The sequence below is a fragment of the Budorcas taxicolor genome, chromosome 8, assembly GCF_023091745.1.
Source record: "Budorcas taxicolor isolate Tak-1 chromosome 8, Takin1.1, whole genome shotgun sequence".
Taxonomy (NCBI): domain Eukaryota; kingdom Metazoa; phylum Chordata; class Mammalia; order Artiodactyla; family Bovidae; genus Budorcas; species Budorcas taxicolor.
In genome coordinates, this window is record NC_068917.1 from 114057248 (window position 1) to 114082302 (window position 25055).

The 25055-nt window shown below is 48.4% G+C and overlaps 1 protein-coding gene across 1 annotated transcript in view; it reads right to left on the reverse strand.

The window, feature by feature from the left end:
* Positions 1–1644: 1644 nt before the first annotated feature.
* Positions 1645–25055, reverse strand: part of STOM (stomatin) — a 34700-nt gene continuing 11289 nt past the window's right edge. The window contains exons 2-7 of the mRNA XM_052644582.1: positions 19621–19724; positions 17813–17885; positions 16404–16486; positions 13160–13363; positions 11842–11976; positions 1645–3631 (exon numbers count right to left, since the gene is read on the reverse strand). Coding sequence (XP_052500542.1) covers positions 3437–3631; positions 11842–11976; positions 13160–13363; positions 16404–16486; positions 17813–17885; positions 19621–19724 — 794 coding nt within the window. The 3' untranslated portion in view covers positions 1645–3436. The remainder of the gene's footprint in view (positions 3632–11841; positions 11977–13159; positions 13364–16403; positions 16487–17812; positions 17886–19620; positions 19725–25055) is intronic.

Genomic DNA, 25055 nt, shown 5'->3' on the forward strand with positions numbered 1-25055 from the left:
TTATTCCTTTGTTTACTTTGGAGTTTCCTTTGAAAAAACTGGGGGAAAGGTTGCTGCTAAAAAGAAGTTTGGAAATAGGTGGTTCACTGTTTCCTAGCAGAGTGACCTGGTGAAGAAGCCCAGTGTGAAGATCACAGATTTAAACGGCCGTGTAACCTCAGAGACCTGTGGAACCCTGGTTTCCTCCCATGCGGGTGAGTTGCAACATGTCCTGGCTACAAACACCCAATCTACTTCCTTCACCTGGACTGAACTGACAGCCCCAAACTAAAGTTTAAGGCCTGCTTGGCTATGAACGCACGATTTCACTAGTCAGATTGGAATCTCGACAGTGTTGAAAAGTTGTGGTCTACGTATAAAATGACTGTTGGTGGTGGTGTGCGCCCGGGAGTGGTGGAGGCAGGCGCTGTCACATGACGTAACAGGCGCCTCAGGAGCCTCTGACAGCAGACGGGTCCACGCTGGACTCTCAAGTCTGCCGCTTGCTAACCACGTGACGCTGGGTAAGCCACTCTGAACTCCAGGGTCCTCATCAGTAACATGGGGATAAAAATGCATCACAGCAAGCTGTTTCAAAGATAAATGTGTGCCCAAGTACTGGAGCACAGAGCCAGGCGCCTGCTGCGCCACAGTTGGTGGCCAGGGACCCAAGGCCCCTCTTCGTTTTCTCTGGGCTTCTCGGGGGCACCAGGGGTAAAGAACCTGCCTGTGACGCAGGAGACACGTGGAATGTAGCTCAATCCCTGGGCTGGGAGATCCCTTTCAACAGGAAATGGAAACCCACTCCAGTGTTCTTGCCTGGAAAAGTTCATGGACAGAGGAGCCCGGCAGGCCCCCATCCACGGGGTCACAGGGTCAGCCGTGGCCATGCATGCCTTTTGCTCATCTCGGCGGTGCTGGGCCTTCTCCGCAGCACGTAGGCCTTCTCCAGCTGTGGCCGGGGGTGGAGGTGCTGCCTTGCGGCACGCCAGCTTAGTTGCCGTTCGGCATGTGGGATCTTGGCTCCCTGACTTGGGACTGAACTCTCGTCCCCTGCATTGGAAGGCAGATTCTGAACCACTGGACACCACGGAAATCCCTCGGGACAGTTCTTTAAAGGTTGAATGTCACAGGTAATACCCCTAGCTTTTTGGAGGGTAGGGGTTGTTTTTTCTTTTTAAAGCTTTCCAAATGGAAATATCCTATTAGCTTTTTCTGATAGATCTGTGATTATCGTAAAAAATTAAAATATAGAAAAGGTGAAAGCTTCTATGTGATGTCTTCCCAAAACATCCATTCCTAACTCTTCGTACAGGTGTTCACAATGCCCCCACTGGTTTCATATCACTTATTCCTCTTTATAAGTAGGGTTTATGCCAGTGGGTTAGCTGGATGACAGGAAGAAGTGAGGCCCTGTCCTGTTTGGGAAATCAGACCAGCCAAGGATTCGTGAATCTCAAACTCCTCAGGGAAGCTACATGGGCACCAGAGGGAGTAAGACGTGACAGACGGTGGAAGGCCATGGGCTCCCCTCTTCCTCTGGCCCAGGAGAGCACACAGCAGCCAGAGCAGCCAGTCCAGGCCTGGAGAAACGCATGTGCCGCTTCTGAAAAATGAATCCACACACACCACATGCAGGCAGAAACAGATTCTCATCCCAGAAAATCAGTATGAGCGCACACTTTATTATGCACAGGGTTGCAGAGGGGGCCGCCTGGGCAAGCCCTCACACTAACACTGCCCGCTGTCGTCCTCCAGCTCCTTCTCCAGCTCCTCCCTCCCAGGCGACTTAACTTCAACCCACAACCCACGAGGCAGAAGAGCAAAGACTGGCTGGTATCTGGAAACAGACTCAAGGAACAGAAAGCATTAAACCTTTAAGTCTGAGAAGAGACTTCTAGCCAGGATATGTGTTTGTCTCCTGGTCCTTAGTAGTCAAGGGTGAGCCACCTCGCAAAAGAGAGAAAGTCACTATTTTAAAATTGAAAATAGAAATGCAGCTTGACTTCCCAGTCAGAATGCTCCATATGCATCTAACGAGCTCAGCCAGGACCCATATCCACGGCGGTTCAAGGCTTCGTAAAATAAACCTGGAAATGGGCTGCTGGGGAGGGGGCTCGTGAAGACTGACAGGGTGACCCAGCTAAGGACAGATGTGAGGGCGGCTCTGGGTAGGGAAGCTGCTATTCTTAGAGCTTTAAAAGTGACCTCACAGCTTCCAAGAGGAAGTGGTACAAATGTCACCAGCCGGCTTCCCAGAAACCAACAGGAAGAATACCAGGGTGCTTGGCTTCACAGGCATTTGTGAAATGGAAGATGCTTCCTAAAATTATAGCAGTTCAGAAGCACTGACCAGTTCCTCCTTCAGCATCAAATATATGACAGAAAAATGACCAGGCAGATAAAAAAGAGCCCTATCTACACAGATATGCCAAGTTTGACAGTGTTTTTCCAAGCTCCTTGGATACTGCGTGCCTGACAGACTGTGAATTCCTTCTGTTACTTAATGAACGGTAACCAAGATAGCTCACAGCATCCAAGAGTTGGTAACAGGCAGACAGTAAAATATAAGTTTTCTAAAGATATATTTTATCAAGTATTAGTCCTTAAGCTATTCAAATTGGTATATAAACAACTATTTATAGGACGTAGAGAAAATTTTGTTTTAAAAATTCAAATATTTAGAATCTGATATATGAGAATAGGCAAAAGTGAGGAAAAAAGCACTTCTGTGATTAAGTATTTAGCTGGTTTGAAAGACAGAGGAATCATTTACTCATAAAGGGGCTCAATGAAGTAAAAAAAACAACGCCCATTGTTCTAAAAGGACCTCTAAAGCAGTGGGTTTGAGGCCCTCAAGAATCAGGGTGATCATGCCCCTTGACCTTGACCTCCAGTGCTGACAGGTGCTGGCAAGAACACGTCTCCTCTCAAGTAAGGAATAGTTTGCAACCTGCTCTGAGTTTAGAAAGTAGGCGGATGTTAGGAAAATTTCCTTAATTAAGATTCCCCGGAAGTAAGGCACGCGTGGCCCAGAGAAGCTGGTTGTAGCCCAAGGTGACTATTCTCTGCAAAACGTTTGTCTAGCCAGGCTGTCAGGTTGGGAAGATACTCTATCTTCTTGCTTCTGGCCTGGAGGCTGATAGAGGGTGCAGAATGACTCAATGAAATTTGAAATAAGACGGATTTCACCTATCATGGAGCAATCTAAACATATGAACTTTTAAATATTTTAGAGTAAGGTTATCTTACATTAATCACCACTCTCTCTCTCATGTCGTATTTACAAGCTAACAACCTTCATCTGTTGCCAGGATCACTACACATTGTAAGAATATCACACTCAACCTATGGAAAAGGGGAGGGAGGGAGAAAAGTCAAGGTTCCCACCCTACTACCTCCTTCTGGGCGAGAGGCTGGTTTGGTCCCCATCTCAGCTCTGGTCAGCCCCCGCGGCTCACTGTCTTTTCTCCATGATAGCCTGCAACATATCTATGGGCAGAGGGAAGATGATGGTAGAGTTTTTCTCAGCAGCAATGGTGGTCAGCGTCTGCAGGTACCGCAGCTGGAGGGCGGCAGGAGACTCGGTGATGACCATGGAGGCTTCCTTCAGAGCCCTGGAGGCATTCATTTCTCCCTCCGCCGCAATGACCTACGGAGCAGCAGCAAGGAGACATTAGCCCAGAGGAAACGCTGGTTGGCGAGCTGCAGCCTTCAAACTAGGGCACATCTGGCTCCGGCAATACACGGAGTTTCCCAGGGAGTTGGCCAGAATAGCTCTAAGGAAAACAGTTTCCAGATCCTCAGTTTCTACGTGATCTTTTCCCTGTAACTGATTTGCCTGAGTGTGTGCCGGAGGTCAAGACATCCCCTGTAGAGGAGGGGGGATGGACTGGGGACTGCGGACTGATTTATATACAATGTTATGGATATAACGGATAACTAACGGGAACTGACTACAGCACAGGGGACTCTCCTCAAGGCTCTGGTGACCTAGATGGGGAGAAAATCCAAGAAAGCAGAGGGGATATATGTATACGTATCACTGATTCACTTTGCTGTACAGCAGAAACTAACATTATGAAGCAACTATACTCCAATAAGAATTTTTTAAAAAAGACATCCTCTTTCACTATTTATTGTCTTTCTCCCATTTCCAGGGCATCAAACAAAGGGAAAATTCAGAATACTGTGTAGGAGTTGAGAAAGTGAATGACCCCAATGACTGGATACAAAGCCTTTTGCAAGTCAGATAGATTTCCAATTCTTTGATTTCAAAGAAAGGGAAGAGGACCTTATTGTACTGCAAGCTGATAGATAATTAAAATGTTTTCCACGAAAGGTCAAGAAAGTCATAGGATTTTTCAGCACATAAATTCAGAGGGAGCACTAAGTATTGTATAAAAGTACTTTAAAAAAAACCCCTCCCATTTCTATCTACTTATTTATATAAATAAGGTTTCTTTTTCCTCATACCTGTAAAAATGAAAAGTAAGGGAACTGAACTGATGCTGAATCTTGCCTTATTCCAGCAGTAAGTAACAGCCATCGACAAGACACGAATTCATTCTTCATTCACCTCGTTGGGGCCCTTGGTTGCAGTCAGAGAAAACTGAGAAGTATCCTAACTTATGCACTAGAGGCGCTTCAAAAGGTGATAAAATAACTCATAACAAAATGTATTAGGAAAAGACTCTGTAGGGGATGTGAGATGAAAGTATAAATTCAAGGAGAAAAAGGGAAAATGAAAATTCCTATTAAAAGAGCTTATTTTCTCATCATTCTATAAAATAGAGAGTGGAATCATTATGTTACCTAAATTTCAAAGAAAGCATTTAAAATGAATGATGTTAACAGTTTTACCTTAAAATGTCAATATTTAAAACATGCCAGGACTTATATGTTTGGCAGATATCCACATTCAAAATGAAAAAATGTACATGTCTATTTACAATGGGACACACAGATTTTCTGAATTCTTTGAGGGGTTATGTGAGCAAAGCTTGAAGGCTTTTGGAGAGGTGGGGAGGGCAGGGGTTTTAGAGTTTAGGTGGCTGCTGCTGCTGCTGCTAAGTCGCTTCAGTTGTGTCCGACTCTGTGTAACCCCATAGACGGCAGCCCACCAGGCTTCCCCGTCCCTGGGATTCTCCAGGCAAGAACACTGGAGCGGGTTGCCATTTCCTTCTCCAATGCATGAAATTGAAAAGTGAAAGTGAAGTCGCTCTTAGCAACCGACTCTTAGCGACCCCATGGACTGCAGCCTACCAGGCTCCTCCGCCCATGGGATTTTCCAGGCAAGAGTACTGGTGTGGGTTGCCGTTGCCTTCTCCGAGAGTTTAGGTGGTCTTGAGCCCAAATTGCAAACCTAACCCTTCCTAGCTGAATGTCCTCAGAAAGGTTATTTAACATTCTGAGCCTCGGTTTCTTATTCTTAAGATGGGATAGCACCGCCCTCATGGGACCACTGTAGGGAAGTCAGAGGTCTAGTATGCTTTGGAGTGTATAAACAGAGGCTAATTATATAGCAAGGGCAAGTAACAAGACCTAATTTTTGGATCCACCTATGCCCTAATTCTTAAAAGATTCAGAAGCCAAATGAAGGCAGCTATTCCTAAGTCCTAATCCTAGGAGGAGAGGTGCAAAGATATCATAACCCTTTTAAAAGTGTAGTTAGGTTGTTCTCACAGGAACCTCAAAATATTAATGGTTCTTTTTTTTCTTTTCATGCTAAATTTTTATTTCAATGTTATGCAACTGCGTAAGTATGAATATTTATTCAACATATAACAATTATGACATCCACAGGGGATTTCTTAGGGAAAATGAGATGGCAAACACTAGATCCTAACAAACTACTGACCAGGTAAATCTGCAGCTGGGAGCACTACGGAGGGTTTAGTCCTTCTCTGAATATGAGAATTGAAAGCAATGGTCTTATGACCAATAAAATTTCATTCAGTTACACAGTAAACGTTGGGGGGCTTCCGGGTGCCAAGACCTATAAAGGGGCTAGGGATAGAGGAGGGACTCCTCCACGTCCTTCAGCTCCTGGCCAAGCAGGGGAGATGGACTTGGAAGCAGATCATTTCGTTCCAGTGTGACAAACGCTGGCCGAGGCAGGTCCAAGGCCCAGAGCTGGCAAGAACAGCAAAGCAGTGTTTGCCAAAGGTGAGGCGGTGGGGCTGTGCCCTCGACGAAGCAGGACAATAGAGGATGGGGGCCTTGCTGTTTGGACTAAGGTGAGGAAGAATATTTCAGGCAGAACACATGAAAAGGTACTGCAGTATAAAAAACCTAGTGTCCCAGGAACCTATAAGCAGGTGAGCACTGTGAGGAAGAGGGGGAGATGGGGGTGAACAGGGCAGAGGGGGAAGTGAAGTGTGAGTTGGGGAGGGAGGGTAAACAGGAGGGGGAGGTGAGGAAGGGGGGAGGGGGGTGAAGGGGGAAGGGGGAGGTGGGGTGAAGGGGGAAGGGGGAGGTGGGGTGAACGGGGGGGGGTGGTGAACAGCAGGGGGGAGGGGGTGAACAGGACGGGGGAGGGGGGCAAAGAGGGGAGGGCAGTAAGGGCAGCAGGGGCCCAGGTGTTTGGTCTTTATCCTGAAGGTGATGGGAAGCCTCAGAGCTAGTTTGAGAAAACACTCCAACAGATGTTGGAGCATCCGTATGAGAAGAGACAGAGGACAGCTTTCAGAGCGACCTGGTGCCAGTCACCAGTGGTGTGAGTGGAGGAGGAAATGGGCCGTTGAGAGAGACTCAACAGTGCGGAGTGGACTGGGCGGGATCCAAGGGGGACAGGCTGTGTCTGGGTTCTGTGCTGTGCATTAGGTGAGACAGAGGAGGCTTACTGCAAGAACGGAAGAGATTAGAGGATAAAAACCTGAATTTATCAGGCAAAGCATTATGTCCCCCTAGGTGTGTGGGAAGGGACCAGTGCCAGCCACACTGAGAGGGGCTCTGGGAACTGTCTCCCAGGCGAGGCCTGGACAGAACTGACAAGCTGACCCTGCCACGGGCACAGCAGGCTCTGATTTTCCCGTCAGCTCAGATGTCCAATAAGGTGCTTTTTTTTTTTTTTTTTCCTGTCTGGACAACTGCAAAGACAGCTCAGCTCCCACTACCAATCAACACACCATCTCTTGGCTGGGAAGCCAGACCCACCCGGCTGGGCACACCTTTTGTTACTAGAAAAGCTGGTCTGAGTGAGCTGCCAAAGATATGAACACAACACCCTCGCTGTGTCTAATACAAGCCAAGCAGACGCTGTGGGCAGGGTCTTAGAAAGCAGCACAAGCTACCCGCAGGCACGCACAGTTTCTCCCAGAAGCGCCGGAGGCCCCGTCAATCGACCCTTCCTATTTACAGAGCATCGTGTCAAAAGCTGGCGAGTTCAGGCCTGTGGAAGGGTCCTGCTGTCTCCTGTGGCCCAGGGGGCTGCTCCGAGGGAAGGGCTGGAAAGGTGAGCTGCGTCAGTTATCACACAACTAGGCCCAGAGATACGAGCCCAAAGCCCATGCCAGGCACTTTTCTGAGAATTGTGACAAAGGAAAAAAGGGAGGATCTGCAAGCACAAAAGATATTACATGTCCAGTCACGGTCTGAAAACCTTAAAAAGAGGTCCTGCTAACATAACATGTTCAGGAGAACCTGTCCTCGTTTGTAACTTTTCTCTCAAATGACGCTCGTGAGCACTTAATGAGCTCATTCTCTTTGCGGAGTAGGACGCCTTCATCTCAGCCGACCGTCATCCATCCAGCCGCAGCGGTGTTTGGATGATCTCTAGTCGGGGTGACTACGAAGTGCTGCTGTGAACGCTCCAGAGCACGTCTTCTGGGAAACCAGCATGCGCTCCGCTCAGATCCACACGGCCAGACGCTCCAGAGCTGTCGCACCAACGTGTGTTCTCACTGCCGAGACCTCCCCCCACCCACACCTGGATTGCTTTCTTTCTTGTTTAAAGCCGTTACAGTGAACGTTTAGTGTGGCATCTGCTTGTGACATGAGTTTGCATCTCCGGCTAATTAACTTGAGGAATTTTTCTCTGAAGTCTCTTAGGCTATAGACGCTTGCAACCTTTTCCTTTGCAACGTATTTAAGAAACAGTGACCCCTATTTCCCTGAGAGCTTGAATACTGGGCCTCGTGGTTGTTGCAGGGTAACTGCACTCTATGGAAGAATTAAGACTCCTTGAGATTCTGTGTGTTAACCCCACCCTTAAAGACAGCCAGATCCCTTGAGAGCCCAGTAATTCAGAATCCTAACTGACTTTATTTTTTCTTGTAAAGGGAAGTCAGGACTCTCTTTCCTAACTGGTCAGAGTATTTGCAGAGGGGGCTCAGTCCTTCCTGGAAAGAAGGCCGTGAGGAGCACAGGGAATCCTAATTTCCACAGTCACTAATCAGCTGTGTGATTCTGAGATCGCATCACTTGTTTGGGGTTTGATATTTTCGTCTAAATGGTGGGAATGGCAAATAAGTTTCATTTTTAGGCCAATTTCCAGCAGCTGCAGGTCGTTACCTAGAGCGCATCAGGGCTTCCCAGGCGGCACTGGCGGTAAAGACCCCGCCTGCCAATGCAGGAGACAAGAGACGTGGGTTTGATCCCTGGGTCGGGAAGATGCCCTGCAGGAGGAAACGGGCTCTGTGTTCTTGCCTGAAAAATCCCATGGATAGAGGAGTACGGCAGGCTACAGCTCAGAGGGTGGCAAAGAGTCAGACATTACTGGATTGACTTGGCACGCCCGCACGCACACCTGGAGTGCTTCAGCAGCATTCTCAAGTCAAGTCAACGCTCAGTGGGAAGCAGCGCTGTGGTCAATGACGGGCATGGGAGCTGGTGGGGGGACAGGCAGCATTTGCCACTTTCAGAAGATAATCTCTAAGGACCCTTAGGGCGCCAATATTCTATGTCGTCTATGTATGATAAATTCTACTATTCAACGTGGTTTGGAAACGGGACTTTTGGTTAATGACAGATTCTAGGTAAAAGGGATCCCTAATTTTCAAAATAACTAGATTATAGTGAGGCATAGTTAATATCATTCTCATAAATACAATTTAATCTTCTAAATAAAATACCATGGTTTGGAGAGAAAATACATGAGGGCTCTGTAGTGCTCGGTAGGGCTCTGGAGGGGTCTGGGGGGCTCTGTAGTGCTTGGTAGGGCTCTGGGGGGCTCTGGAGGGCTCTGTAGCGCTCTGGAGGGGTCTGTAGGGCTCGGTAGGGCTCTGGAAGGGTCTGGAGGGCTCTGTAGTGCTCTGGAGGGGTCTGGAGGGGTCTGGAGGGCTCGGTAGGGCTCTGGTGGGGTCTGGAGGGGTCTGGAGGGCTCTGTAGTGCTCTGGAGGGGTCTGGAGGGGTCTGGAGGGCTCGGTAGGGCTCTGGTGGGGTCTGGAGGGCTCTGTAGGGCTCTGGAGGGGTCTGGAGGGGTCTGGAGGGCTCGGTAGGGCTCTGGTGGGGTCTGGAGGGGTCTGGAGGGCTCTGTAGTGCTTTGTAGGGCTCTGGGGGGGGGGGGGGCTCTGGAGGGCTCTGTAGCGCTCTGGAGGGGTCTGTAGGGCTCGGTAGGGCTCTGGAAGGGTCTGGAGGGCTCTGTAGCGCTCTGGAGGGGTCTGGAGGGCTCGGTAGGGCTCTGGTGGGGTCTGGAGGGCTCTGTAGGGCTTTGTAGTGCTCTGGAGGGGTCTGTAGTGCTCTGGAGGGCTCTGTAGTGCTTGGTAGGGTGCTGGGGGGCTCTGGGGGGCTCTGTAGGGCTCTGGAGGGCTCTGTAGTGCTCTGGAGGGGTCTGTAGTGCTCTGGAGGGCTCTGTAGTGCTTGGTAGGGTGCTGGGGGGCTCTGGGGGGCTCTGTAGGGCTCTGGAGGGCTCTGTAGTGCTCTGGAGGGCTCTGTAGTGCTCTGGAGGGGTCTGGAAGGCTCTGAAGGGGTCTGGAGGGGTCTGGAGGGCTCTGGTGGGGTCTGGAGTGCTCTGGAGGGGTCTGGAGGGCTCTGGGGGGGGCTCTGTACTGCTTGGTAGGGCTCTGGGGGCTCTGGAGGGCTCTGGAGGGCTCTGGGGGGCTCTGGAGGGCTCTGGCACCAGAAGCACCAGTTAACACACTGTTGTTGTTTAGTCGCTCAGTCACGTCTGACTCTGCGACCCCACGGACGGCAGCCCACCAGGCTCCTCTGTCCACGGGCTTTTCCAGGCAACAACACTGGAGCGGGTCGCCATTTCCTTCTCTAGAAGATCTTCCCGACCCAGGGATCAAACATGAGTCTCCTGCTTGGCAGGTGGATTCTTTACCACTGAGTCACCTGAGAAGCCCAATTAACACATTAGGAAAATCTAAAAGTTCTGGTTAGTAAAACATTCTGGATGCAGTGTGTCAAATGAATCTATCTGGTGCTGGCTAAAAAATTAGAGTGACCCATCTCTGGCTTCGGAGAAGGTGATGGCAACTCACTCCAGCACTCTTGCCTGGAAAATCCCATGGACAGAGGAGCCTGGTGGGCTGCAGTCCACGGGGTTGTCAAGAGTCAGACACAACTGAGCAACTTCACTTTCACTTTTCACTTTCATGCATTGGAGAAGGACATGGCAACCCACTCCAGTGTTCTTGCCTAGAGAATCCCAGGGACGGCAGAGCCTGGTGGGCTGCCATCTACGGGGTCGCACAGAGTCGGACACGACTGAAGCGACTTAGCAGCAGCAGCAGTAGTATCTGTGGGTTACAGGGCATCCTAACAGAAGGGCAGGGTTCTGTGGTTAGCCAATTATCACCAGCTGCTACTGGTTTCTAACAACAACAATCTGGTTCGCTGCTGGTATCTTGGGAGATCTGTCACGCCCACAGCAACTGCTCCTGTGAAGACTATCCCTCTTTCTCCATCCATTCACAGGTGAGGGGTTGTGGGACCTTTTCAGGATCTTTGATTGACGCTGGATCAGAAAGAATCACTCTGGGGTGAATTTGGAATGGGGGCTGGTCTGTTTCCCACAGCACTCAGCTGGGAGACACACGCACTTGAGAATCAGGCCTTCTCCCCTCCAGCTGTCTGCAGTGACGCGAGGCCCGGGATGTGGAATGCCTGCCTCCCCTGAGGCTGCCCCCCGGTCTCTGGCTTTGATTCTGGTGAGGCTTGACTCTACTTCCTGCCCTCGGGTTTGGTAAGACATCCCTATGAACTCATTTGAGCATGTCTTCTTTTCCAGATTCACAAATATTCCCTCAGCACCTCCCATGGATGTCACACACCCATGCAGGGTTAAGACACAGCCAGGGATGATGATTAAAAAAAAAAGAAAAAAAGGAGAGGAAAAAAAGCAGACATCAAGGAAAAAGAAGTGGAAAAAAAAAGAGCAGAAAAAGGAAGACAGAAACTGCAAGAAGGAGGAACAACTTGGGAAAAGGAAGAAAGAGACAAAAATAAGGGGGGAAGAGCGTGTGCAAACTGATGGGACAGCCCGTCCACTCTGGAGTCAGACTGTCAGTGCGTCCTCAGCAGAGGACCGGGAGAATGACGCAGGGGGTGCACAGACCTAACGGAACGACGCAGCTGTCTATGTACCGGTATTCCCAGGAGAGGTGGTTAGTAAAAAAGCAAGGTGAAGAACAGTATGTATTGTACCCCTACTTCTGTAAAATAAACAGGCCAGTAGACTAACAGCCTAGTCAAATAAACCCCAAATGAAAATCTGGGGCTATTAACATATACACTAAGCTGTTAAGAGTGGCGGCCTCTGGTGGCAGGGGGATATGATTTAAAGTGATGAGCAGAGCTTTCATCTTTACTACTTTGGGACTATTTAGATTTTTTACAACCAGCATGTTTTACATTGTATATTTTAAAAGGGAGCCTCAACAGGAAAAACAAACCACACAGAGAAAACAAAGTCACCTTGGCTCGGGCCTCCCGGGACGCCTCCGCCTCCGCGGCCATGGCCCTCTGCAACTGCACCGGCAGCTTCACGTCCTTGATCTCCACACGCTCCACCTTGATTCCCCAGTCATCGGTGGCATCATCCAGGGTGCACTGTCAGGAAGAGAGAAGGCAGGCTGAAAATGCTCAGCCCTCGCACAGGCGCCTAGGGCAGCTGTGTTCATTGGGATCTGGAGTGGGCAAGGTGCTGGTGGAGGGCTGCAGAGAGAGTTACCCACGGAGGCATGCAGGCTGAAGTGGGAGCCTGGATTACTGGGAAGTTGTTCTTGATTCTGCTACTAATAAGCTAATGTGGGTTGGCAAACGTTTTCTAAAAAAGCTAAATTCCTTCAGTCGTGTCCAAATCTCTGCGACCCAGTGGACTGCAGTCCGCCAGGCTCCTCTGTCCATGAGATTCTCCAAGCAAGAATCCTGGAGTGGGCTGCCATGCCCTCCTCCAGGGGATCTTCCCGACCCAAGCACTGCACCTGCGCCTCTCACGGCTCCAGCACTGGCAGGCGGGTTCTTTCCCACTGCCGACACCGGGGAAGCCCTTAAAGGGTTAGATAGTGGTTACTGGTTTCCAGTGTCTGGTGCAACTAACTCAGCCTTTGCAGATTAAAAGTGGCCGTGGGAAATAATGCACCGATCAGTGGGTGTGGCTGCATTCTAATAAAGCTTCACTTATTAAAACAGGCGGCCAGAGGGCTGCTGAGCTCCTGTGAGCCCGTGGGAGCCGTGCTGCTTCTCCACGCCTCAGCCTCCTCCCTTTGCAGGGCTGGAGGGACGTCACACTGCTCTGTGTCGCATGGTTGCTGGGGTGTCACATGAGACCAGAGACAGCTGCACAGACAGCAACAGCTCAGATGCGCAGCACTCGATCTTTTCTGACCAAGTCAGATCTGATTCATCATCTGTCATGAAGGCAAGATTGGAAAGTGTTAAGAGTTACAAACGAGGTCAGGACTCGCACAGAACATGGCTCCAGCTGTACCTGCCCTGTCTCGCAGAACAGCCTCTGAGCTATTATGCTAGAAGAAAAAGGCTAACACTAACTTTGGGGAAAAAATTATACTGGAGGGAATTAAGAAACATGCACGCATTGGAGTGTTACTGCCCTATAACCTCCTCATATGAAAAAGATCCCCTTCCACCAAGCCTGGGGAGAGTTTTCTATGAAGGAAAAAAGGCCAGTGAGTCTCCAGGTTGACTTAATGAAACGCTCTCAGATGCCCATGGGCCCTGAGCTTCTCTTCCCAAACCTGCAGCTGAGTCGCACCGGCGGTGCCCTCCTCACCTGCATGTTGTGTGCGATTTCTTCCCTGTCAGAGAGGATCTGGGAAAGGTTCTTGGTGCCCAGGACGTTCCTCAGGGTCGTTTGTGCCAAAAGACGGGTTGCGGAGTCAGCGTTGGTGATGTTTGCCACAGCCAGAGTGGCGTTCTGCACGCGGTAATAGACCACGCCGTCCACGCTGATGGTGACCGAGTCCTTGGTGAGGATCTGCGAGGCAGGGAAGCATGGGAGACCTGTCAGCCTCCTCTTTAGTGAAGCTGCAAGGACTGTGATTCCACCCAACGTCTTAAAATAAGAGCTGGTTTTTTTCAGTAAGTGCTGTTGACTGAATGTTTGCGTCTCCCTAAAATTCATGTTGAAACTCCATCCCCAGTGTGTTGGTGTTTGGAGGTGGGGCCTTTGGGGGGCCATGAGGGTGGAGCCCTCATGAATGGGATTAGCATCCTTCTAAGAGACCCCAGAGAGAGCCCTCCCCCTTCTACTATGTGAGGATATAATGAGCAAACAGTGATCTAGGAATGAGGAGGCAGGCCTTCATCAGACACCAAATTTGCTGGAGTCTTCACCAGCACTACTTCAGAACTGTGAACAATACATACCTGGTTTATAAGCCACCGAATTTGTTACAGCGACCCCAAGGGACTCAGACCACGAAGTATCAGAATGTTCACTATGTCTTAAAAATTTTAATAAAGTACTTTCGTTTACTACTAATTCCATTCACTCATTTGATCATTCAACAAACCCTGAGACTTAGTCACAGTCAGTAGCTGACGCTGTGCTGGGTTTCAGGGATAAAGGCGTGAAAACCCTCACTTCCTACTTTCACGGAGGCCAGGGAATCAAGGGACGCTCTGAGGGGACAAGACGGACAGCTGTAGCTGGCAGAGGTGGGACATGAACTAAGTCGTGAGAAAGGATATTACAGTTTTCTGAGGATAGAGCGAAGGAGCATTCAAGGCAGACGATCACGTGTGAGACGGAGCAGAGGCGCCAGAGAGCCTGTGTCTGATGAGCCTGAAGAAGCACAGTGTTACTGGGGCGAAAGAACTGAACTCTTTCCACAGGGCGATGTCAGGGTGAAAGTCTATTTACAGTGTGCTTCATAAAACGCTTGCAGGACACAGACCCCGTGTGTCAGTGCTTCCTGTCACGTTCAAGGGCAGAGTCCTTGGTTTGATACCTGCCCTCCGGCCTCCTTCCTCCCCACTCCTGCACATGTCCTCCACTAGACAACGTGGGGCTCCCACACGCACCGCGCTCCATGTCCCGGGCCTCCCTGCAGGCGTTCCCCCCCAACTCCTCCCCACGTCAGACAGATATGGCAGCTAAGACACAGCTCAAGTGTCCTCTTCTCTGTGAAACTTGCCTGACCCTCCCGGGAGAGTTACATACGCATTCCTTCACCCACTCCCTGCAGTGACGTGACTTATTGACACCACTGCCTCCCTGTTCGACTGTGAACTTCTGAAGGCAGTCTTTCTTTGCACCTCTAGCACTGGCAGAGTGCTCGGCACACAGCAGGCAGGCAGTGAAACAAGAGATGGACTGGAATGGAGCGCGGCCCCGGGGCTGGAGGGAGGGAGGACCGGTGTGGGGAGAGGCAGGGGCCGCAACTCCGGCTCCAGCGCTGCTGGTTCCTCCCTCAGGGACCTCCAGCGAGGGTTCTCGACTGTCTGACTTAGCGACTCCTCATCTGTATGCCGGGGCTACTAATATTGCCCAATTCTAAGCAAATTTCTTTGAAGGTCAAATAAGATGTTTGTAAGTGAAGCCATTTTGAGAATGTAAAGAGCTATGTACATGGAAAAAAAGTCATAAAAACGATAATAGCTGTTTAGTTCTGCCAGGCATCAAAAGAGTTAATTCTTTTTTCTCAGTAACCTAAAACTTCAAATCTGGAGGAGAAGCGGGGAGTTTGTAAATAGATACATAATATATTCCCATCTTGGGTGAAAATTAATTTTCCCATGATGTGATGGAAAGTGTAGGTCATTTCTAAAGGAATTGTTGCCATGGAGACTGCGCGGCTGGAGGTTCGTAAAGCTGCAGCCTCTCTGTCTACTGATTACTGTAGGCAGAGTGTTTATCTTCCTTCATAACAAGCTCACAGGGGATCAGAAAAAGGACTGCCTGCCAAGTTTCAAACTGCTCTGCGTTCAGGGAGCAGCTGGAAGGCAGAAGCTTGCCGTGACCCTGCCAGATGACCGCCGTGTTTACAGAGGAAAGTGCCAGAACTCCCTGCTACCCTCAGAGGGCTCCTTCTGAGAGTCAACCTTCCACACAGAGAATATAGACATGCTCTCAGTCTTGCTTTTATGGGTAAAAATGATTTCTGGTGTCACTACATATGTGTGGATTACAAAGTCTCACCTCGCTAACTATGTGGCTCAGGACCAGCAGGGGAGCTTCTGAGTTGGCCTCTGAACTTTGTGACCAGGCTCCACCGCTCTGCTGAGGACCTGGCCTCTGGCCAGCAAACGCCAGCAATCTCTTTGGTCCTTTCCCTGCATCTGCTTTCAGGCTCTCTACCTGTGACGGTCATGACGCCTCCTCAGACACAAGGGCCAGGATGCCCGCCGCTGTGTCAAGGGCTGGGACGGCGCTAGTGGAGGGTGCACGTGGCGTGGGGCTGTCCCACGCTAAGCCTTGAGCAGGGACTCTGAGGCCCTGGCCCCGCCCGTGAGTCCGGAGGGACTCCTGTCTGCTTTCTGGGATTCTGCTGTGAGCCTCAACGGTGAGGCACTTTGAAAAAGCCTGAGATAATCACTAATATAAAATATCATATTCTTATCTAAAATACCAAATGGGCAGTCTCTAATTCTTTGGCTTCTAACCAGTTTATCTAGAATACTAAGAGGCATGTTCTATCAGAAACCCAGAGAGAAGTGTGGTCGGGGGGATGCTGATGACAGTGGTAACATTATACTTACATTAACATTATAGCCGCTTTGTAATGATAAGCACTTTCATAGCACTTACTATTTATCAGCCTCTGCTCTAAGCACGTTACATAGAGCGTCTCATTTAGTCCTCACAAGAACTCTATAGGGTAGGTCCTGCTATTATAACCTCTATTTTATAGATGAGGAAACGCGGGCCCAAAGAGGAGAACTTGCTGGAGGCCACACGGCCAGAAGACGCCGAGGGCAGAGGGGCTCTCAGCTGTGCTGTGGCCGCTGGCCCCGCTGCCTCTCCACGCCAGGCCCAGGACAGCTCAGCCACCCACAGCAGAAGACAACCTTACCTCCTGAGGAGGGATGTCAAATGAAATAGTCCTCATGTCCACTTTGATGAAGCTGTCAGTGCACGGCAGAATAAAAAACAAGCCTGCAACAGAGACACACCCGCCATCAGGGCACACCGGCACCTCACTCATCAGCTCACTGTGCCCTTCGGTTCTAACAGGGTCAACCCGATTAACCGCGAGAAAGCCGGGCACCTCAGGGGATGAGCCGGGAGCCAGGAGCGGCAGCCTCGACTCCCGCGGCTTTCTTCCCACAGCCGGCTGTCCCCACGAGACCTGGGGGCTGCATCTCCTTACTCTGCTTGTACTGGCACCCGTTTGCTTTCACTTACCATTTTTTTTGTGGCCGTCCCACACAGCAGGTGGGATCTTAGTTCCCCGCAGGGCCTGAACCCGTGCCCCGCTACAGTGGAAGCGTGGAGTCTTAACCACTGCACCACCAGGGAAATCCCTGTTTTCACTTAGATCGATGCAATTGCTTCTTACGTCATCTTGCTATTTCTTCCAGTCTGTTTCCTACAAACAAGCCGCACCGCGCCCTGCACAACCTGTCCCTGCTCACCTCTTCACCACTCCCCTCTGTACCCGTCCTGCACCCCGGATACGCTGGGCCCCTCTGCACCCGTCCCGCGCCCCGGCCGGGCTGCGCCCCTCTGCACCCGTCCCGCGCCCCGGCCGGGCTGGGCCCCTCTGCACCCGTCCCGCGCCTCGGCCGGGCTGGGCCCCTCTGCTCCCGTCCCGCGCCCCGGCGGGGCTGGGCCCCTCTGCTCCCGTCCTGCGCCCCGGCTGGGCTGGGCTGCCTGCAGTTCACTGAGCTATAGTGCTCTTCTTTGCATGGCTCTGCATATGCTCTTATCCTGGGGACACCTCTCCCCCAGTTCTCACCTTTTCCTGCCAAGATGTCACCTCCAGAAAGCACCCTGCCACTTGGGGTGGACACTCTTTTCTGGGCCTCCACAGCCACCTGTGGCTTCTTGACACAACACTCACCATGCGGGACTGTGACTGTCAACTGTCTCTGCTCGCGACCCCACCACCAGGCAGAAAGACCCTTGGGGCAGGGACTCTGTTTCCGTGTCCCTTGAATTCTCAGAGCCTGGAAAGCTCAGTGGGAGCTTAACTGAAGTTTGCCGAAAATAATGACTGGAAGCCATTTATTTCAGTAGGGATTCTCACGCTCAAATTTCGATAGCTGCAGCTATTTCTGGCCTAAAGATAATCTTATCAACTCAAATAGGAAGGGGAGGGGAGAGGCGGGAAGGAAAGGGTAATTTCTGGTAGGCTGTACTGCTATTGTTGCACAAATTCTGCTGTGAGAAGTCTTCTAAGTCAACAGAGACCTTCATGAAGAAAATCACATCAGTAAAAGGATGAATTTTGCTTTCCAGACAAACAGTGCAAGCACTCACCAGGTCCTTTGGCTCCTCCTTGTAAGATGCGACCCAGTCTAAAGATGATGGCTCTTTCGTATTCTTTTATGATCTAGATTAAAAACACAAATCATAATTTAACATGAGAAGTACAAGTAGTTACAGGCATAGCTTTTGAAATATTATATATATAAATTTCTCCTCTAAATAGGTGAGCTGTTTATAACACCAGATAACAGCTACAGGCAACACGTTCATGTTTAATGACCCCTCCCAGAATAACCAAGAATTAATTACTTTTTTTGTGGATTACAAAGGCAGTAGATACTCACTGTGTAAAATCTGGATAGTATAGAAAGAGTATACAAAAGCAAATTCACAACTTCACTCCTCAGCTGTTAACATTATTATTCAATTACTCATGAATCGTCAACACAGGGGGAGAAAAGTTAACATCCTCATAGTTTGTCTTCTGGTTCCTTAAACTATAATAGTAACTAATCTGAAAATTCTTAGAGCATATTTTATCTTTTTAGCAATATGTAAGTGACTGTCATTTATCACAGTATTAATAACTTCATGGCAAATAGATGGGGAAATGGTGCAAACAGAGGCAAACTTTATTTTCTTGGGCTCCAAAATCACTGCAGATGGTGACTGCAGCCATGAAATTAAAAGACGCTTACTTCTTGGAAGGAAAGTTATGACCAACCTAGATAGCATATTCAAAAGCAGAGACATACTTTGCCAACAAAGGTCCGTCTAGTCAAGGCTACGGTTTTTCCAGTGGTCATGTATGGATGTGAGAATTGGACTATAAAGAAAGCTGAGCACCAAAGAATTGATGCATTTGAACTGTGGTGTTGGAGAAGACTCTTGAGAGTCCCTTGGACTGCAAGGAGATCCAACCAGTCCATTCTGAAGGAACTCAGTCCTGAGTGTTCATTGGAGGGACTGATACTGAAGCTGAAACTCCAATACTTTGGCCACCTGATGGGAAGAGCTGACTCATTGGAAAAGACCCTGATGCTGGGAAAGATTGAGGGCAGGAGGAGAAGGGGACGACAGAGGATGAGATGGTTGGATGGCATCACCGACTTGATGGACATGGGTTTGGGTAAACTTCAGGAGTTGGTGATGGACAGGGAGGCCTGGCGTGCTGCAGTCCATGGGGTCGCAGAGTCGGACACGACTGAGTGGCTGAACTTAACTGAACTGAATAACTTTAGAGAAGAAATAACCAGCATAGGTGGGACAATAACCACGTGCCAGGTGCTCTGCTAAGTACATAGTTCATTTAATCCTCACAACAGCCCTGTAAGACAGACGTTGCCATTTCCTCCCATCTGACAGGTGAGGAAATTCAGCAGAGGTCACACAGTAAACAGTAGCACCTGCAGTCACACCTCAGAATCCTGACACTGAAGGACTTTTTCTCACAGGATTGTCCTGCATCCCTGATTCCAGAAAGCTTTAGATGGTGGTCCTTACTTTAACCCACAGGAAGGACTGACTGGATAGGGGCTGAAAAGAAGTCTGTTTAAAAAATTTTTTTTTATTTTTTGGCCACACCCCAAGGCATGGTGGGACCTTAGTTCTCTGACCAGAGGTCAAACCCACACTCTAGGGCATTGAAAGGTGGAGTCTTCACCACTGGATCACCAGGGAAGTCCCTGAAAAGCAGTCTTAGAATTCCATCGTAATAGGCGGCTACAGTAATTTTTCAAGAGATGAAGGGAAAAGAATTACAGGTCAGTATGGTTTCTCTTACACACACACCCCCCCTTCATGGGCTTATGTACTTATGAGTTGGCCCCTTTCCAGATGTGAATGAAACCTTTTTTTACCTTTATGCACATCCATATTGACATTGGGAAAGTTATAACTGTGAACAAGAATGATATAGCCACCAAAATCCATCCACAAACACCGAGGCCTGCACTGGGGCTATCTGTGAAAATAAAAAAACATACAGTTCTTATCACTGTTCTTAGCATGATCCCCCCCGTCTTCATCCTTGCCATTCACTGAACGTTGGTCGTTTACATGAACTTTCCCATCGAATCCATGTAAAAACCGTGACGTGCAAATGCTACTCCCCCTAACCTTTACTGTGTGCCGAAGTGACGAACCTTTTAAGATCCAGACCAACTACCAAGAAGGTTAAGTTTAGTGGCAAAATCATTACAATGCTAAGCACTAAGTATAGACGCAGCATCTGCTCAGAACATTTTGAAAACACAAGAATAGGAGGAGCTCACACCATACGGCTGGAATGGAGGTGAAACCAGAGTGCAGTGGGTCGGCAGTGGTGGCAGTTGTTAGAGGGGCTTCTTGCAGGACGTGATGGTTAAGGGAACACCAGTGACAAGGGGACGGAGGATAAAAGGCATTTAAGCTGAGGGTACAGCATAATTAAAGGTGAAAATCACACGATATACTTGTTCAAGCTCACTTAGGTCCTCTATTTGAAATGCCTGTAAAACATGTCACTAGCTATACGTACAGTTTATCACCCACATTGGTTCTGATTTCTTGCTGCTGGTGCTGCTGCTAAGTTGCTTCAGTCGTGTCTGACTCTGTGCGACCCCACAGACGGCAGCCCACCAGGCTCCGCCGTCCCTGGGATTCTCCAGGCAAGAACACTGGAGTGGGTTGCCATTGCCTTCTCCAATGCATGAAAGTGAAAAGTGAAAGCGAAGTCGCTCAGTCGTGTCCGACTCTTAGCGACCCCATGGACTGCAGCCTACCAGGCTCCTCCATCCATGGGATTTTCCAGGCAAGAGTACTGGAGTGGGGTGCCATTGCCTTCTCACTATTATGAAAATGCTATAATGAACATCTTTGTACATGGTTTTCCTCCCACATTCCTAATAGTTTACCTTTTCTGTAACATGAAATTGGGTTTTCTTTTTTTGGCTGTGCAGTGTGGCTTGTGGGATCTTAGTTCCTTGATCAGGGATTGAACCCATGCCCTTGGCAGTGAAAGTGCAGAGTCCTAACCACTGGTCCACAAGGGAATTTCCTGAAATAGCTTTTTGTCTGATCACAAAGATAATATTAATACATGTCCCACTCCTAATATTAATACATGTCCCACTCCAAATAGTTTAGAAAAGTACAGAAAAGGAGGGAGAAATTGCTCGATTCCAAGTTGATAAATATTCTTCCAAGCCCTTTTTGTGCATGCACGTTTTTCAAAGTAAATAACATTTGCAACCTGTTTCCCTCCCTTCTAGGTATTGCTCTTTCAGCTTCCTTTTCGGGCTTTGCTGCTACACATTTGTGCTTTTTCTGTGTCAGTTTTATTTTTATCAATTTGTGGTTTAGTTGCCAAGTCATGTCCAACTCTTACAACCCCATGGACTGTATAGTCTGCCAGGCTCCTCTGTCCATGGGATTCTCCAGGCAAGAATACTGGAATGGTTTGCCATTTACTTCTCTAGGGGATCTTCCCAACCCAGGAATCAAACCCGGGTCTCCTGCATTGCAGGCAGATTCTTCACCAATTGAGCTACAAGGGGTCAAGGAATTTTTATCAATTACACTTGCACAAAGTTAAAAAAGTCAAATAGTTCCACAAGATGAGTGCAAGAGAGAGGGCAGTGCTCTGCTCACCTCTTCGATTTCTTCCAAGGCAAGTGCTCTCTCAGCTGTGTGTTGTGGTATACGACTTACCTGTTTCTAAAGAACACACTAGTTTTGTTATTGCTTTTACAGTTTTAAGCTTCATCTATTGACTTCCTACCCCTCCCCCACCACATAAAGACACCTATCCTTGGGATTGCATAAAAATATCAAATTTTATATTTCACAAATATGCAAATATGATTCAGAGCTAAGCCATGCAGTGAGGCCTAAGTTGTTCTTCACGCATACAATTTACTGATTTTTTTTTTTCCTGGAGTCACTGTCCTCTTTTTCTTTCGCTTAGTTTTCGGTGTACTTAACGATTCAACTTTCTTCAGCTGTCTACACCTCCTTTCCGCAGGCTCAGGTATTCCACCCATTTCACCTGCTGAGGAAGCAGCTCGGAGCCGTGTCTGCTCCGATTCTCGCTCTCCCTCTGCTTGCCGCTCACTGCCATCCTGGAAATCCCCCTTCTCTTCCTGAGCTGCTTCCTGCTCTCTGTATCTGAGGTCTTCCTGGTTCTTGCTTTCCTTTTTGTGGGGGACAGAGGGCCTGAATAGGCTCAGGGATAGATCCCTGTTCTTTTCAAGCATGGAAGGCTGGTCTTTCCAGGAGCCATTTTAATGATGAGAGGGAGGGAGGGGGCCAGAGAGGAACAGGTAGGCCAGGCATGGGTGATTCCTTAGATCAGAGGAGCGATTTAGATGGCAGTGAGAAGAGGTTCCGAATAAACAGGAGGCCAAGAAGGCAGCAGATGATGGCTGGGAGCCCAGAGAAAAGATAGACACACATGGGCACCCAGGTCAAGTGCTCCACAACCTGAGATGAAGGATGAGAAATACACAGGAGTACTCTGGTCTGGTCTGGACCATGCCATGTGGGATCTTCCCAACCAGGGATCAAGCCCGTGCCTGCTGCAGTGGAAGCGTGGAGTCATAAGAAGGCCAGGCAAGTCTCTACATGAGTCCTTTGGTTATATGTGACTTTGCAGTTTTCTTATCCCGTGTCATAGTGTGAGGTAAATGTTCTACAAGTGATCTAAGTTAACCCTGGAGGCTTCTAAGTTATCTCTTTGAGGGGCATGGACGCATTCAGTGAGAAATTTCAAGCAAGGCCACACGCCACTTGTGGAGAGAAGTCCGGTCAGGCGCTGTCATAACAGGTGCGAATCACAGCAGCCTTTTTAGGCGGCTTGTTATACTTCCTGCACTATGTTGAATTACTTTAGACACATATCTCATTTACTCCGTACAAAGTCCCTGGGAAGTTAGGTGTTTTTAATTCCACTTTACCATACCAATGAAGTCACCGAAGAAACATTTTTGCTGAGGCCACACACAATGGAGGACTTGGGCTTCAAATATAGGTCATCTCGCTCCGAAGCCCATGTTATATATCAACTCACTCTTTGACCTTTTGCCTCTGAATAATAATAATTTAAAAATCCTTATTAAAGAAGCTGTTGTGTTTGGAGCACTTCCTCAAGACAAACTCTGAACTGGAAAAGCGTGGTAGGAGTTCCGAGAATGAAATCTGATATCCTTACAGAGAAGGTCCTCTTAATTCCAGTTGTGCCTATTTATAGCAAAAGACAGCCTCAAGGCTCATTTCCAGGCTCAAGCCTAGGTTTCCAAAGTGAAAGGAATTCCAAACAAGGAATAGGTGGGCCACAAAAACTTATCTGACAGCGTCTGGTACTTTCTCAAACACGGCTCCAAGACTCCCTTACTCCAGGCAAAGCTCCGTGTCCTCAACATCCTAGACGATAAACTCCCTGAAGGCAGGGCTGTTTCTTTTTTATGTTTATATTTTCAATGTCTAGCACAGTTATCTCCCAGAGAGAGGATACAAAATACTTCTTAGCTTACCTGCTGGATGTATAATTTCTTTGTGCATTTATATCCCTTGTAAGATGAATTTCTAGCTTTAGCTCTGTGACTTCTTACTTGTGTGATCTTTACCTCTCTGAACCTTTATGTCTTGAATTAATCAGACTGGCCTCCCAGGATTGAGGCAGTGCTCAACAAACACATGAGTTTTCTGTCACTCTCCTATTTTATTGCCAGGAGTAATATCAATAACCTCAGATATGCAGGTGACACCACCCTTATGGCAGAAAGTGAAGAGGAGCTAAAAAGCCTCTTGATGAAAGTGAAAGAGGAGAGCGAAAAAGTTGGCTTAAAGCTCAACATTCAGAAAACGAAGATCATGGCATCCGGTCCCATCACTTCATGGGAAATAGATGGGGAAACAGTAGAAACAGTGTCAGACTTTATTTTTGGGGGCTCCAAAATCACTGCAGACAGTGACTGCAGCCATGAAATTAAAAGACACTTACTCCTTGGAAGAAAAGTGATGACCAACCTAGATAGTATATTCAAAAGCAGAGACATTACTTTGCCGACTAAGGTCTGTTGCCGGGGGCCAGCGTGAGGAACTCCGCCCATGGCAAAGGTCATGAGGAAGGAGGCTTGGCATACGCAAAGGCGTGATCAAGCCTCAGGAAACGCCGTTCCCGAGCATCTAACCCCAAAACCAGAGTCTGTTTTATGCTCTCACCTACACCTCTGACTTTACGGGGGGCTCTCCCCCATAACCGTTTCTCTCGGAGAAGGAGTAAACGTGCCGCTCCAAGGCAATAAAAATTCCTGGGCGTGACAAGAGTGTTTCAGCTTACGGACCCCTCTGAAGGTTATCTAGCCCGCCTGTATAGGTTCGTCCGGCCACATGTGATTGTTTACAGCCTCCCGACCTGAGAGGCACGAGATGTTTTAGACTTACTAAAGGCAAATTCTTTTGGGGAGTTAGAAATTATTAGTATAGTGTGTTGGTTAGGAATTATATTGGTGAAGGGTTTTTCATTTGTTGTGTCAATAATCACTACTAATTCCCTACCCTGGGTGGGACAAGGGTGTCTCAGGTCAAACCTCTCTGCTGACAGACTAGCTTGTGTGACAGCATTATCCATACTCCTGCCACATGATTGTTGACTACCTCTCAACCATAAACAGCACAGAGAGTTTCGGAGTATTTTGAGAGTCTTAATTAGCATAGGGCTTTTTCTTCTTGTTGAGTCAATGATTGCCGCCAGGCCTCCATATCCTTAGGCACCTGGGAATATATTAATCAATGTATTTGGACTATGGAAAAGGAAATATAGTAGTTTTTAAGGTTAGCAATACTAGACTTTTTGAGTTAATGGATTTTCTCTTTTGTAATAGATCACTGTGCTTTGTTATAAATCAGTGTCCTTGCTATGTAAAAACGTAACTTTATCACTATCTTAAGACTAAATAGATCTTAAGGGGAGCATTGGTGAAAGGATTTTCATTTGTTGGGCTGATGTTTGCTGCTAAATCTCCATGTCTCCTGCCCTTATAATGAATATAACTAGCATATAGGAGAAATAAGTATTAACCTTTAAGATTAATCATGTTAACCTTGGGTTAAATAAATTCCTTTCTTGATTGCAACTCACTACACCCTCACCCTATAGGAATGTAACTTTATTTGGAGGGTGGTGCCTGCTTTAAGAAAAAACACCCTTGGAAGAAATAAGTTTTTTGGTTATTAGGAAAAAAGGATCATAAAATGTCAGCAGGTCTCACTCATGGCCAGAAGATGATGTAATATTCCTAAGACCTTTTTCTTA